The sequence below is a fragment of the Thunnus thynnus genome, chromosome 23, assembly GCF_963924715.1.
Source record: "Thunnus thynnus chromosome 23, fThuThy2.1, whole genome shotgun sequence".
In the NCBI taxonomy this organism is placed as follows: Eukaryota; Metazoa; Chordata; class Actinopteri; order Scombriformes; family Scombridae; genus Thunnus; species Thunnus thynnus.
The window spans coordinates 9,023,343-9,039,129 of NC_089539.1; the positions used below are offsets into that span (position 1 = coordinate 9,023,343).

Below are 15,787 nucleotides of genomic sequence, written 5' to 3' on the forward strand. Positions count from 1 at the left end.
TTTTTTAAATGTTATTGTTTTATTGTATTCACTTATTGATAAACTGAAGAAAACAGTTTTAAGTAGAAAAAGTTGGAAATTAGAAGTTTCACATTGGCAGCACACTTGGCAGGAAAATATATATTACTATATTATGTTTTTAAAGTGGGTAATACAGAAAAACTGTGATGTGTGTAGCAACAATCTAATTACATCTCAAAGTAAACTGAGGCTATGAGTCCATGTAAAAGCTGAAAATTGATGCCTCTGCTTGTAGGTGAAGGCAATGAAGAGATTGGGAACATGATTCAGAACTACATCAAAGAAATCGAGGAGCTCAGGTATGTAATGACCCCAATTTTTTTCTTTTTATCATAGTTTTTCTTAAGCCATGTACTGTGACCACCACTGACTTAATGTTTTACTACTTATATATGATAGGAAACCCAAACTATGTGTAGCTTGATAGTACTGTAAAAATCTTTCCAATGTTTTCTGACAGCAATAACACTTGAGCGTAACTCTTTCCCTCCCTCAGAGCCAAACTTCTTGAGAGTGAGGCTATGAACGAGAACCTCAGGAAGAGCCTCTCTCGGGCTTCCACTCGCTCCTCGCTGTACGGCGGCCCCGGCTCCTTCTCCACCTCCCTCCTGGCACCCGAGAAGGAGGCCAGTGATGTCATCGAGATGGCCAAGAGGGATCTACAGAAACTCAAGAAGAAGGAAAAGAAGAAGAAAAAGAGGTATGCGGCAGTGTGGGGATTGGAGCTTTGAACTGTCAGGAGCTTTGTGGAGAAAACTGAAAAGGGAGGGTCTAGATGTTTATCTGTTGCCACAGCGAGGGCTTCTGGCTTGGAGTGTTGTGGGTAATTATCTCTTGGCTCGCTGCATTAGCAGTATACACCCTGATGTTTATTTAATGGAGTATAAGCTGATTTTAGACAAGACGAAGGTGACAGCTATTAATCATAATGGTTGTCTGACAAGCTCTGGCATGCTGTAGCACAATGATCGTTTATCCTTTTATGTGAGTGTTTGTTCAGTACACCTGAGCATCTTTATCATCTACATCTCCATAACCAGGATACATCATTTGAGAACATTGTGTTTGTGAGAGTCTCTGCACTCACCTGGTCTTTCTTGCTGCTCTTTCTCATTCTCTCTTCCTCTTGCTAACTTCCCTCACTTGCCCCGAATTCTGCGGCCTGTCTGCCACTTCTGCCTCCTCCTCCTCACCATCCTCATCCCCATCCCCATCCCCATTCCCCGTCCTCCTCTCTGAAGGCTGAGGCGATACGAAGAGAATCACCAAGAGGTTGAACACGCCAGGTTTGCTACGTCCCATCTGGGATCGGGTCAAATACACAAACTGATTCTTTTGTGCTCATTTTGAAATGCGCCAAGTCATTGAAAGGATTTCAGTTGATTGTTGACCTAGGTCTTAACCCAAATCTCCTTTTCTAAGTTCCCAAAGTAACTAACCTCTAACGTCTTCTGCACCTACAGGTGGTTTACACTCCTGGAGGGAAGCAGCTCTCTTAACCCACTCTTACAGCTTCCTCTTAATCCTTTGTTCTTAGTCTTCACTGCACACTGCAAGATGCTGATCAGATCTCATTCTAGTTAGTGTCTCAAAAACTGAATATATGATTCGGTTCAAGAAATGACAAGGATGCTGTTAAAAAAATCCAGTTTTCAAGTCCATAGTCTAGTAGTATTTGTTCAGCAAATAACTTGCACTGTGGAACTGTGTGATAACTATTTTTGTCTTTTCCTGTGTATCATTAATGTTGCCTCCTGTGCAATTACAGTGAAATCATTCACTAACACGATTCCACATCTGCTCGATGAAGTGTGTTATCATTTGCATGTGCCCTTTACCCATCCTTGTTATAATTTAAATTGATTCCAAATCTGACTTACAGAAAGAGAACTCTTGATCTGTAGCTGGCTAACGCTGTTTTCTGTCTTCAGTGTTGTCAAAGAAGTCCCGGATAATGACCAGGAGCGAGGCACCGAGGAAGCAGATGTGGTAGGTGGACAATCAAAGATGTTCATCACAAATTACCAGGTGTGTATTTTTATCGTCTTCTCCCTGTATGTGCTTCTGCATCACCAGGAGGGCAGCGACCACGAAGAAGGCGAGGATCCTGATGGGGAGGAGGAGGACTTTGACATGGCGGGAGAAGACACGTCTGAGGAGTCTGACTCCGAAGAACTGGAGGAGAAAGGTAAAAGTCGTGAGACAGAATCGGTATATATTGCAGCAGTTTCTGGACAATAACAGAATTTATACATTCAATTTGCTATGAGACAAAGTTGGTAATAAAATGGAGGAGGCAGTAAGATCTAATTTGTGTGTTTGTGTGGGCGAGTGCAGAAAATGTGCAGGCCGACCTGGCAAACATCACCTGTGAGATCGCCATCAAGCAGAAGCTGATAGACGAGCTGGAGAACAGCCAGCGGCGTCTGCACACTCTCAAACAGCAGTACGAACAGAAGCTGTCGATGCTGCAAAACAAGATCAGAGACACACAGCTAGAGAGGGACAAGGTGTTGCACAATATGGGTAAGAGGCACATGCAAAAAGATCACCTTAATCATTGCTTTGAATGTTCATTTGAAATTAAAAGTCCACAGCTAATTTTCAGTGAATCTGGTTCCTTCTGAAAAAACAAAAACAAACTCTTAAGCTTGTCTTTCCTCCTTTTCTTGCGGCTCTCCAGGTTCAGTGGAGACATGTACAGAGGAGAAGGCAAAGAAGATTAAAGCAGAGTATGAGAGGAAGCTGAGCTCCATGAACAAAGAGCTGCAGAAGCTCCAGTCAGCTCAGAAGGAGCATGCCCGCCTGCTGAAAAACCAGTCCCAGTACGAGAAACAGCTCAAGAAACTCCAGCAGGACGTGACCGAGATGAAGAAGACCAAGGTAGAGAACAGAAATGAAATATAATATGCAATGTATTTTTTATTTTTCTGTATGTACTGTTCGTGCTTGGCATATAAGGCAGAGTAGTCTTGTTGCAGCACTGCTATTCTGTGTTTGTCCACCAGGTGGTGCTGATGCGTCAGATGAAGGAGCAGCAGGAACGCAACAGAGCCACAGAGTGCAGGAGGAACCGAGAGATCGCCTCTCTGAAGAAAGACCAGCGCAGAGCTGAGGTGAGATGGACACAGAGTTTTTTTTCTATTGTTTTATATATTATTTATCATAGTACTTCTATTTTTAGTGTTTATTTTATAGATAAACAGAGATGTAAGAGAGGATAAACCCACCTAAACTTTTTAGGCTAGTATGACATTGTGTCAAAAAAAAAAATTGAGGTAGTGAAAAGAAAATTTGTTGATATATGATGTTGTTCCTCAAATTGAAAGTTCAGTTTTTCAGCTTTAGGATCCATCTCTGTACATGACAGTTTCTACATAATATTCATCTCTTCTTACAGCACCAGCTGAAGCAGATGGAGGCTCAGAAAAGACAACAGGAGTTGATCCTGCGCAGGAAGACAGAAGAGGTGAGACAAACGCTGACACATAGAAGAGGGAAGGGTAAACAATAATGTTGGGTTTTTAATTTGTTTATTATCCTGCTTCCACTCTAATGTCCTGTTTTGTGAACTGTATCAGGTGACAGCGCTTAGGCGGCAGGTGAGGCCTGTGTCTGGCAAGACAACCAGGAAGGTGAGCTTACCTGAACCTCTTCAGGAGCAGTCGCATCGAGCCACCCCAGGAAGGCTGCAGTCCGCTGGGGCGTCCCACTCCAATGGAGCCAGGTGCAGCATCTAAGCCTGAGTACAGCTGTGTATTTTACAAAGGAGTGTTTGTTTGAAGAGTCCTAAAGCAGCAGTCTCTCTCCTCAGGAGTTCTCCAGTGCGGATGGGAAGCATCTACCTCAACCGGACAGCCAGGACCAAATGGCAGTCACTGGAGAGACGCATCACTGACATCATCATGCAGAGGATGACCATCTCTAACATGGAGACGGATATGAACCGACTGCTGAAGGTAACAGGTCATGGTACAGAATGATGTCAAGGAGAACCTTGGAAAAGAAATAGAAAATGCCAGATGAAAGCTTTAGAAATATGAGGTGAACCTATTCAAATAGTTTATATAATCAAGAGATTGCATTCAAACTTTTGATGTCCACATTTCCATTCTTCTTTCCTTTCCTCCCTCTTTCTCCTCCCCAGCAAAGGGAGGAGCTGACCAGGCGGAGGGAGCGAGTTTCCAGGAAGAGAGAAAAGATGGCAGTGGAGGGGGCGGACGCCGACCGCTCACTGGCCTCCCTTAACGAGGAGCTAGAGTCTCTGAGCGCCAACATCGACTACATCAATGACAGCATCGCAGACTGCCAGGCCAACATCATGCAGATGGAGGAGGCCAAGGTGAGGCGGTGCGGAATCTCAGGAATCTAATTACTCATAATAAATTATGTTAAGCTAGGTATGAAAGCAAGGGTTTTTACAGTTAGTATGGTCATTGTAATATTCACAGAGCACTTTTTTTAGTATTGTAGTAAATGTTTACATAGTTGGAATTAAGACAGTAGATGTGCATTTATACAGACACTTAATTGATAACATAGAGAACACTACCTCATTAGCTAGTTTGGGCCTGTACTGGACTGTCAAGTGAACAATAGGGAAATAATTGCACAGTTAAGCACCACTGACAGCTCCCAGAGCATTTTGAACTGCACTCTGACAAACAAGTATTAAGTGCTTATTTGTCAGAAGAACAGTGGCTTAATAAAACAATTACTGACAGTGCTGCCCATTAATGCTGACAAGAGTTTAGCTCAGCTTAACAATGCAGAATGAGCAGAAGTTCATAAATGTCACTTTATGTGTTATTTGAACATTTGCTCTGCATAGCCTTATAGATTCATATGGCACATTCACTCTGTCAGCCTTTTGTGGTGCTCCATAAATAGTTTTTAATTAACTATTATTGAACTTAAACAATGAGCAAATTTGAAGGGAAAAAAAAAACTGTGTCAGAAAGTGTGAGAGTGGCAGAAAATTACTGTAGTTGCTTGTATCAGATGCCTGTTTGTCAAAGTGGCTCCAAAATCCTGTGGGTGTTGTCATCAGTACTAAACTGAGGTAGCAGTGGGTGCACTGCACTAATATTGTGTGGGTTTATACGTGATTAATGTTGAATACCTGTGTGTGCAATCCCTGTTGCACAAATACCTACACATACATGCAAAACATGTTCAAAAAGCATGTTTAAATGCTATTGGAACAGTGTGGGTTTAGGATTCAGTTGCAGATGTTAAATGCACCAGCTAAATCTGATAAATGTTTGTTTCTGGATGGTAACCCTAGATTTGCAAACTCTCATAAGATTTGTAGGAAGTAGTAACTTGAACCCACACCACATATCAAGTGATCATTTTAACCCAAACCGTGATCTTTCTCTAACCCTAACCAAGTGTTTTTTGTGCCTAAACCTAACCAGACCTATCATAAAACAGCAAGACTATTTTGAAGTGGCTCGCTAGAGTTTCACAAATCTAGGGTTACCATCTAGACACAACCTTGTTAAATTCTGATTAAGTGTTTCTTCAATTTTAGTAACTTCTGGCTAGTTTCACACTAGTGAGATATTAAATTGGGTTGCATTAAAATTTGAGGAATGTGTTAGCTAGTTAAGACTTAAGTCGTGTGTAAATCAGAGAAACATTTGCAGGAAGGCACTGTAGCATCACAAACTTCATAAAAAAAAATTTTTGAGCCCAAATATTATATTAAACTTGACTCAAAACCCTTTATAAATGTAAGTATGACTCTGCAAACATGTAAAAATATGTGCGTTGTAGAGTTAATAGTATACAGTTTAGAATGAGAAGAGGAAAATATCTGATGACGCCAAGCTAACTGATGTCATTTAGGCTAACATTTAAGTAATTTTAAAGATGCTATAATAAAATAAAAAAATCAACATATAGTGGCTTCAACATACACTTCAATGAAATATTACACAAGATATATTATAAATACATTATCCTATGACTCTTACAATGCCACTTGAATGAATGTGTTATTATTCTTTGCTACAGGAGGAAGGAGACACAGTGGATGTTACCGCGGTGATCAGCTCCTGTAATCTATCAGAGGCTCGTTTCCTTCTGGACCATTTCATGACGCTGGCCCTCAATAAGGTACCTGCCACCTTCACTGACTTATGTTATCAGTGTGTCTTTGTTTGCATTCACGCACTGACAAGAGGTAAAGTCAGGTTTCTGTATGATGCAACTTAATCATACTAATAAACTCTTAAACATAATTTGACAACACATTTCTATCCAACATAGATTAACTGGGAGATAACACAAAGCTTTTGTTTTTTTATGATTCATTTGACACTTATACCCTTTGAAATAAATGAATATTGTTAGTTGCAACTTGTTCACATTTTCTCTGTTCATCTTAATCTTGCTTTCATGGCCATGGCTCCTTTATATGATTGAATTTAATCAGACTTTAAATGGAACAACTTGATTAAATTAAGCTTAAATTAGATTAGATAATTTGATGAAAGCTAATTGGTCCGGTGTGGAAATGCATTCAACCCAGCAGCAAAGAACAAGACAGATAAAACAAATGAAGTAGTGGAAGCAATTACAGCAAAGACACAGAGCCTTCATTATGTTTGCCTATTTCTGTTTTAAAAAGCTCTTTCTCTGTTAAATATTGGCAGTTTAACAGAGCAGTGTAGTAGTTGTATCGGTTTTAACCTTTCTGCTGGGTGGTGGCTTGTCAGGGTCTGCAGGCGGCTCAGAAGGAGTCCCAGCTGAAGGTGATGGAGGGCAGGTTGAAGCAGACGGAGATCAACAGCGCTACCCAGAACCAGCTGCTGTTCCACATGCTGAAGGAGAAAGCTGAGATCAACCCTGAGCTGGACGCCCTGCTGGGCAGCGCTCTGCAAGGTAGGAAACGTAGACGAACCAGTGGGGATACCGGTCTAAGCATGTCAATCACAATCACCTTTTCAATCATCTTTTCTCTCATCATATGGCATTTTATTTTACAGGCTTCAGTTTTTGTAGGTGTATAAAGAGAATTGAGAAAGAAGATTGTTGTTGTTTGGACAGAATGTGTTAATTTACTCCAAAATATTCATAAGCCTGTAAAATAAAGAGTAACCCTTTTTCTCATCTTTGGGTTTGATTTTGATTTGATTTCTGTTTGTTTTCTCTGTTGTTGTTGGTGTGAACTCAGAGTTAGGTTACCTGTCGCCAGGTGAGTAAGAGATGCATAGTCATGTGACTGTGTTTGAGAGAGCGTGGCACATGCACACTTCAAGATTTCCACCAAATTTCCACCCAGTTAAAGGAAACTATGGAATTAAACTAAAGGATTGAAAAGAACAATTGACTTTTTACAAAATAAATAGTTTAGAACATAAGTCAACATTCGGTCCTTGAAGTAGATTTTAATATCTTTAAAGTGATGTGACAGAAAACCAAATGAGTTTTTGCTTTTTTGGACACTTAGAAAAACACCTCTTAATTATATTTAGACATGCAAATGAAAAATAATATATAAAAACTGATAAAAGGATAAAAGATTAGTTGCTATGCTCAGTCTCTTACCTTTAGATTCCTGAATTTGAAGCATTAAAAACTGCTTTGGATTTCAAGAAATCTTGTATTGTGCATCAAGCCCCAGTCCTTTTAAAAACTAACCCAGTTGCAGTAACTCTGCCATGATGTGCATGATGTATTGTGTTAAGTTTTCCCTGTTACCCCACCTGCTAGTCAGTCCCACTTTATCAGGTTGTTGGTCACTAAAACTTAACAGCAGTCAAAATCCAAGTTGCATCACAACTCAAAGCTTAAGTCTTGTGTACACAGCAGTTTGTGTGTCTCCCTCAACTTTGTTTTCTTTCTACATCCGTGTAGTTCTATATTTGTGTTTTTTTTTTCCTTTCTCTCTCTATGTTCACACAGGACAAATACCCAGACACTGTAGCTCTCAGTTGCATTAAACTAATGATCCCTTATTGTCTCCCTTTATCTAAAACTAAACCTGGTGACCCCTCATTTTGTTTTAAACTGTTAAAGCTGCCATCATCATTGTGCTGTAATATTTCTGAGTGTGATTTTTCTTATGCAAGCAATTCAAAAATGAACATAAATTAAGAAAATAACATGATTTCTAGAAAATGTGTGTTTACAGACAAGCCCTTAAGGAAAATGCACATACGTTTTGCAAAGTGAGTGTCAAACATATACAGAATGTTAATGTTAATGTGTGTGTGTGTGTGTGTGTGTGTGTGTGTGTTTCTCCCCGGTGCAGAGAATGGAGATGACAGCAGCAGTGATGAGTCCACCCCCAGCCCAGCCACAGAGGGCAGGTAAACACAGCCTTAATGTACAATACAATAAGAAACTCATTACGAGTTAAGAGTTAAGAGTTTTTTCTGAAACTTTTACAATAATCAAGTCCTTTTCATGTCATAGCAGGTACAGCACAGGTGTAATTAATAACACTAATTAAGTCTGTATTCCATTCAGCTGTGTCACTGCCAGGGCCCTGGTCTCCTGCGTGTTGATTCACTGACCTGACTTACTGGAACAAGCCATCATTAATGTTATTAGACACACCTGTGCTTTCCCTGCTATGATGAGTCAGAGTGTCTGCTGTGGAAAAAAAGCCTGTTAAGTCCAGGGAGTAGTGTGACGCTTCCATCAAAGGCCTTGGTTTTATGATGTTTTCAGTTATTCTAGCGTATTAGACCTCTGCTCAGGTGGAGGTTTGACAAAATTATATGATGTCGCAAATTAACATGCACAAATGAATTGATAAAAGTTGTCCAGCATGTTCATCAAAACTAACAGGACAGTGAGACAGTGAGAGGAGGTCTAATCAAGCCATAAGTGAAAACACCTGTGTGAGTGGAACATGAGGTTTTAAGAGAACTTGCATGTGTATTTTAGTTCATTACATAGTGGAAGCAGATAGTTAGGGCTGCAACTCACATTTATTTTCATTATCGATTAATCTTCCAATGACTGTCTTTATTAATCATCATTTGGTCTATAAAACATAAAAAAACTTTAAAAATGTCCACCACAATGTCCTAGAGTCCAAAGCGATGCCATCAAATGTATTATTTTGTGCAAAATACTCCATTTATAGTAATGTAGGACCGAGAAAAGAGAAGAAAAACAAATTCATACATTTGAGAGCCTTGAACCAGAAAATATTGGCATTGACACTTTTGCTTGAAAAATGACAAATAATGGATTATGACAACAGTGGCCAGTGAAGTTCAGGATTATGGTTTACTACAGAAATAGTTAAGTAATAAAATAATAACAAAAATAAAAAATAAAACAATTGATTAATGTCATTCTCAGTAGATCGACATTACAGGCAGCAGCAGTCTTTTGCTTCACCTGATCACAACTGTTACACTTGGCATATCTGAACGAGCGTCTCTAACTGTGTTTCAGCACACTGGCATCAGATCTAATGAAGTTATGTGGTGAATCCAGACCGAGAAGTAAGGTAATGTACTGTGCATCACAATGTGACATATTATAAATAAGATATCTACTGTGTCACACTTTTGTTACTGACATGTTTCCATGTTTCACTAGTGGTAAAAGTCTTTCAATACATATGTAACAGCAACTTTTAAACTATATTCCACAATAGTAATTTTTAGGCTTTGGAATAGTTAGTAAGTGGTTTGTTGACTTGCGAGTCTGCTGATTAGTGAGACAGCATTTCTGGTCCCTTTAGGCTCGCAGGCGGACCACCACCCAGATGGAGCTGCTTTACGCCGGCAGTGGGGATCCATCCTGTGAATCCCCCACTGGAGACTTTTCGGCCCCTTTGCTCCCCCTCACAGAGCGCCTGGAAGGCCTGGCAGACATGCAGGGTCATACGGCTGGTCAAACCCCTGACCGCGAACAAACTGTTTCCCCATCTGCACTGTCTGCCAGGCCAGCTGGCATGTAAGTATTAAAGGCCCCATTTCTCTGTGGTAGACAAGTATCTCAGTGCTCTCTTTTGAAATGATGGATAGTTCATCATGTCATAATTTAGTTGATATAAAATATTGGGAGTTTTAGTCTTTAAGCAAGTTTCTTTCTATATTATGATTAGCACCAGTACAAACTGACTCCTGACACTTCTACTGTCCGTAGTTCTGGTTCCAGGTCACCTACAGGGACTGAGAGGAGGCAGCTAGAGCGCTCACCCCTCACCCGAAGGAAGATGCAAGAGAAAGGACCGACAGCGACACACATCCCAGCACCCACACACACACCTCCGGTCAGCACAGCAGAGACGAAAACTAAAGGCAGTGACTACAAATCGATGTAAGTGAGAAGTAGCAATGGTCTTTGTTTTTTAGTGATGCCCGTAGCGTGGCAAAGTCGGTCACTCTGTCAGCCCAGACTGAGATATCTCGACAACTATCGGATGCTTTGAAATTTCGTACAGACATTCATGTTCTTCAGAGGATGAATCCTAACAGCTGTGGTGATCCTCTGATTTTCTCTGGCGCATCACCCTGAAGTTGACATGACAAGTTTTGAATGGATTGTCATGAAATTTGGTTCATGTCCCTCACAGGATGAACTGTAATAACTTGGTGATTCCCTGTCTTTTCATCTACTAGAAGTTTAAATTATTGGTATAAATGAAAAAAATAAACTAATAATTTGGTTTAAATACCTGCAAAACTAATTACATTTCCATCAGCTTTAGCTATACTTATGGTAAACATGGTAAACCTTCCCTAAACAGCAAGTTAGCATTGTCATTGTGAGCATGTAAGTATACTGACGTTAGAATTTAGCTCAAAACACAGCCGTGCTCAACTACAGCCTCGCAGAGCTGCTAGCTCTGTTTCCTAAATTCAAAATTTGACCCAACTGATTTCTTTCAACTATGTTACAATATTAGACCTCTTTGTCTGATGTTATTTTGTGTTGCTTTTTCAGGTTAGAGGAGTCACCTGTATTTGAAGGCCACAGGTAATCCTCATCTCATTATTCATTTTATTAAAATGTCTAATTTTGTCTCTTTTAGGCTACTTATCTTAAAATACAAATTGAAATGTACTCTCCATTATCTCCATTGTCAACCCTCTTATTTGTATCTTATTTTAACTTTTATTTTAACTCTACACAGCGTAACCAAACTGATTAGTAAATGGAAACCAAATTCACTATGTATAGTTTTGATTGTTTCTTGTTTATTGTAGAGGTGTGATCAACCCTGTGACGACCCCTAAGAACAGCCGGGGGGCCAAATTTCAGTGCGTCTATGTAGCCGAGGGCCACACCAAACCAGTTCTCTGTGTGGACGCCACTGATGATCTGCTCTTCACAGGATCCAAAGGTAAAATTGCTTGTAACTCAAGTTGCATCATGGCACTCATTGCAATTACTGCCCTCAAAGATACATTATTAACCCTCACCATTAACTTTGAAAATGTTTACTTGTCTATATTCTAACCTGTGTGTTCATACTTCTGTATGTTTGTGTGTGTGTGTGTGTGTGTGTGTGTGTGTGTGTGTGTGTGTGCGTGTCTCAGACCGAACATGTAAGGTGTGGAACTTGGTGACAGGTCAGGAGATCATGTCTCTAGCGGAGCATCCCAGCAGTGTCGTCTCAGTCAGGTACTAGCATACTGTTGCAGAAATAGTGGAAGGGTTTAGCTATAATAACAATATTTGGATATGCTTCTTTTAATTCATTATTATTGTTTTCCCTGTTTTTGTTATATTTCAGATACACTTCCAGCCTCGTCTTCACAGTTTCCACTGCTTACATCAAAGTCTGGGACATTCGAGATTCCGCCAAGTGCATACGCACTCTCACGTACGTACACACACTCCTATTTCCAGCATCTTTGTACCTTAACATTGTGTAAGTATAATGCCTCTAATAGGTATCTGTTATACATTTTTGTGTATGCTAGGTCGTCAGGACAGGTGGGCTCAGGGGACACCTGTTCATCAGTCAGGAGTTTATCCATCCCACCAGGAGAGAGTCAGATCAACCAGATCGCACTCAACCCTTCTGGCTCCTTCCTATATGCTGCTGCTGGCAATGCTGTGCGCATGTGGGACCTCCGCAAGTAAGTTCACACACAGATTAGAGAGTTTTAGTGGTACAAACTATTTCTCAGAGGCAGAGCAGAATTAATTTCATTAATAAAACTTTGTTAAAAAAGAGTTTATTCTTCTTTAGGTTTGCGTCCACGGGGAAGCTGACTGGCCATTTGGGACCTGTCATGTGTCTGACTGTTGATAAATTGGGTGGTGGACAGGACATTGTGCTCACTGGCTCCAAAGACCGCCATATTAAAGTAAAAGACTTCACACACACACAAACACACAGAGCTGTACACACATAAATTAAATTGCATTTCTATTCGGGAGGGGTGCGCAGTTATTGAATCAAAGATAATGGATGTATCATAGATATGAAACATGTCTGTGTTTCCAGATGTTTGAGGTGGCAGAAGGTGCTCAGGGTAGCATCAGCTCCAGCCATACGTTTGAGCCTGCCCATCAGGACAGTGTGGAGTCTGTTGCCGTGCACGGAGACGTTTTCTACAGCGGCTCCAGAGACTACTACATCAAGAAGTGGGACTTGGCCAGTAAACAGCTGCTACAGGTAGTTCAGGAGCTGTCATTAGTAAACGCCTTTGGGATCCACTGTCAGTTATTGCTCAAGCTTTTTTCCCCAGATTTCAATATTTATATGTAAAATATAAACTGAGAAAACTTATTGAGAACACAGAATAAACTAATCTTGTGTCCTGCACTGACAGTTGGCTTCTGTTTCCTCTAGCAGTCGGTCAGTGCCCAGGCAGATTGGGTTAGTGCTCTGGGTGTGGTGCCAGGCTGTCCGGTGCTGCTGAGCGGGTGCAGAGGAGGGCTGCTGCGCCTCTGGCATGCTGACTCGCTAGCACCCCTCGGCGAGGTCCGGGGACATGACAGTCCCATCAACGGCCTGGCCACCAACAGCAGCCAACTGTTCACCGCTTCTGAGTAAGTCCCAGACAAGTTAATTAGCATGTTTTTTTGATACTGATTAATAGGACTTGTTGTTGGTGAACTTTTGCCGTGTGTGTGTGTTTTTAACAGTGACCGCACTGTGAAGATTTGGGAAGCCAAAGGATCTCTGGAAGATGGAGTCCACTGACTAATCATTGACGAATCATCTACTGGCCTTCACCCAATCAAAACCAAACATTCATCTCCTATAACTTGGTGAAATCTTGTATGGGAACCCAAAGTGGGTCTGGGACCTGAAACTGGCAAGTTTAGTCTAATTAAATGTAACTTCACTCAGTCTTTCAAGCTGAATGCAGTTACTGATATTTTAGGTCAAGATGGATCACCACAAACCCAGTGGAGTCTCATAAGTCTCCAGTAGGACCACAGAACAGCTGCAGTGGACAGCTGTTCTCACAACTGCAAGAGACAATGATAAAAATGAAAGTAAAAATATGGATCCTGGAGTCTCTCCTGTGCGTTCAACATTCCTCTCCTCAGTCCAGCACAAGATGACATGGATACATTCTGTGCATATTGTGATTTATGTTGGAGTTGCTGGGAAAGAAAAATCAATTTTGGTGCAACCCTTTTTACTTGCTGGCACCAAATGTTGCACATCAAAATTAAGACTGCTGAAATGGTCAGTGTACCATGACAACACTATCGCAAGTCTTACTCATGGAGATCTCTGCTTCACCAGCAAAAAGTGTGAGTCTGTCCTGTGTCTCAGTGTTCTTGTCTCTTCTATTGCTCTCCAGGTTATTTCAGGTATGTGTGCTCTCTGTAACCGAGGACCAAATAACTACTGAAACTGCGTATGGTCTTATTCTTCAGCTGTTACTGCCAAACACTTTCATGGAACAAAAGAGGCCTCTAAATCAAACATACTGTGTTCCTTTGACGGGGTTCCTACAAATGTCCTACTTCAAATTTCTGGATTTCCTTTTTTCCAGTGTCTCAGTCAATGTTTTCAGTGTTCATCAAATCAACTGCTGACCAAAATTATAAAAGTATGTGTATCAAAGCTGAACAGATTTCCAACATACTGCCTTGCAAAAGCAGACAGCAGTAACTACCGAAATAGTGAAGGTGAAAAAAATGGGAGAAGTTTGAAGGCTACTTTGGCAAACTGTGTAACAGATAATTTTTTTTAAAAAGTGCTCAGTTTCTACAAACAGAATGTTTTCTTTCAGTTTTCTTGTCCATTTGCACGGCTGAAGTAGTTAATGAATGGAAATGTAGTTTAATACAGTTTAAAAATATGATTTTAAAGTAACTTCACCTCTAGATTCAGAGACTGAGGCAGCATGTCAGCTTTTAGCAGAACTGGATTAACTGGTGTTCCTTTTTTTCTCTATTATCAGTCATAGCTACTGCCTTATTTATTTGGTATTACTAACTTAATTACTAAGATTACTAAGAGCATCAGATTATTTGATTTTAATAACAGGAAACGATTGGAAATAGTGGAGTTGGAAAATTAGCTTTCACTAGCTAGCCTTAACTAGCTAGAGTGCACTAACTCCTGTTTGTTGTTTTGTTCACTTTTCTCTGACATAATGTTTTTTATATGATAAAACAGATGTCAAAAAGTCAAATAGTGATCTTTCTGAGCAAATATGTACAGTAGTTACTGCTTTTTGTCTTTGTATGGCAGTGTACTTGTCTGACCTTTTCAAGAAAAACAGTGTAGTTAAACTGTAACTTGTAGAAACCCAAGTAGAACAGCTGTTACATTAATAACCAATAATAGAGTTGTCTCAGTGTTTCATACACTCATAACAACTTTGATATTTCACACCGAGGTAAACATTGTTTTCTTTTTTCATCAATTATGTGCTGTTAGTAGTCACATACAGCAGCTGGGTTCCTGGTTTCAGTATTCTGTAGTTGATGTGCAGGTGGTTTCCTCAAAGCATCTGTAGCCTTAAGTGGTGTTTTAGTTTCCTCTGATGAGTGGTTTTACTTTCCCGTCAGCACGCTCTCCTCTGGTTTCTCTGACATACATCTCTTAGAACTGCAGCATACATTTTCTCACTTCCCAGATTTTGATTCCTCGCATGAAAAGGTTACCCACTACCCACAGTATTTGCTTTCTGTGACCTTTAGTAACCGTGCAACACTGAAGAACTAAAAACTGGAACTTTTGCTGGCGTCTTATAGCATGCAGTTCAACACTTCAATGAGAGGATTGATGAAGAACTGTCATTTTATGTCCTCATATGGATTTTTACCATGTAGGGACGTGACTCTTTGGACAAAAGCTATTTTTCTCTGAAAAATGTGAATGTAAACCATTCATGTTGATGGCAACAATTAAGCACCTTCTAATTCCTAAGTCATGACATATGAGATACATACTTTGTTGAAGCACGTATCCCCTGAAAGATGTGTTTGTACAAGTGTTTTTTCTCAAACCAAGTGATGTGACAACGTCTCATTCCGTTCTCCGTGTACAGTACTGTTCACCCCCACTGTCTCTAAACTGCATACATGCTGCAGTTGAGCATTTCAAATATCATTCAGTCTTTTAAAATGAGCCTAAAATGCTACTATTTATTTATTTTTTCTTTGATTTTTGATTTTGCTGTTGTGTCCTCCTTATCAATCAGCATCAGAGATTTTGAACTTATTTTCATCTGAGGCCTCTGATATCTTAGCATCATAGATGATGGACTGCACAAAAATTATAGGCTGGGTTTCTCCATAATTAGAGGTGTATTATCAGTGCCTGTGTTAAATCCTAAAGTGTAGTTAGTGAGTGTAGAATCAC

General features: G+C 40.3%; 1 protein-coding gene across 3 annotated transcripts in view; it reads left to right on the plus strand.

The window, feature by feature from the left end:
• The window catches only part of LOC137176117 (kinesin-like protein KIF21A), a 37,625-nt gene extending 24,147 nt beyond the window's left edge, over positions 1–13,478 (plus strand). The window contains exons 10-36 of one of the 3 annotated variants that reach the window (XM_067582177.1): positions 257–320; positions 518–721; positions 1,263–1,307; positions 1,953–2,010; positions 2,098–2,209; positions 2,359–2,547; positions 2,705–2,904; positions 3,030–3,137; positions 3,422–3,490; positions 3,603–3,748; positions 3,836–3,980; positions 4,169–4,363; positions 6,043–6,144; positions 6,747–6,912; positions 8,285–8,342; positions 9,445–9,499; positions 9,737–9,951; positions 10,144–10,317; positions 10,945–10,977; positions 11,208–11,344; positions 11,541–11,625; positions 11,738–11,827; positions 11,928–12,086; positions 12,200–12,317; positions 12,458–12,628; positions 12,806–13,005; positions 13,102–13,478. In XM_067582177.1, the coding sequence (XP_067438278.1) occupies positions 257–320; positions 518–721; positions 1,263–1,307; positions 1,953–2,010; positions 2,098–2,209; positions 2,359–2,547; positions 2,705–2,904; positions 3,030–3,137; positions 3,422–3,490; positions 3,603–3,748; positions 3,836–3,980; positions 4,169–4,363; positions 6,043–6,144; positions 6,747–6,912; positions 8,285–8,342; positions 9,445–9,499; positions 9,737–9,951; positions 10,144–10,317; positions 10,945–10,977; positions 11,208–11,344; positions 11,541–11,625; positions 11,738–11,827; positions 11,928–12,086; positions 12,200–12,317; positions 12,458–12,628; positions 12,806–13,005; positions 13,102–13,159 (3,356 nt within the window). In that variant the 3' untranslated portion in view covers positions 13,160–13,478. The remainder of the gene's footprint in view (positions 1–256; positions 321–517; positions 722–1,262; positions 1,308–1,952; positions 2,011–2,097; positions 2,210–2,358; positions 2,548–2,704; positions 2,905–3,029; positions 3,138–3,421; positions 3,491–3,602; positions 3,749–3,835; positions 3,981–4,168; positions 4,364–6,042; positions 6,145–6,746; positions 6,913–8,284; positions 8,343–9,444; positions 9,500–9,736; positions 9,952–10,143; positions 10,318–10,944; positions 10,978–11,207; positions 11,345–11,540; positions 11,626–11,737; positions 11,828–11,927; positions 12,087–12,199; positions 12,318–12,457; positions 12,629–12,805; positions 13,006–13,101) is intronic. The other 2 variants (XM_067582179.1, XM_067582180.1) reach the window with 2 other exon arrangements.
• The last annotated feature ends 2,309 nt before the right edge of the window (positions 13,479–15,787 follow it).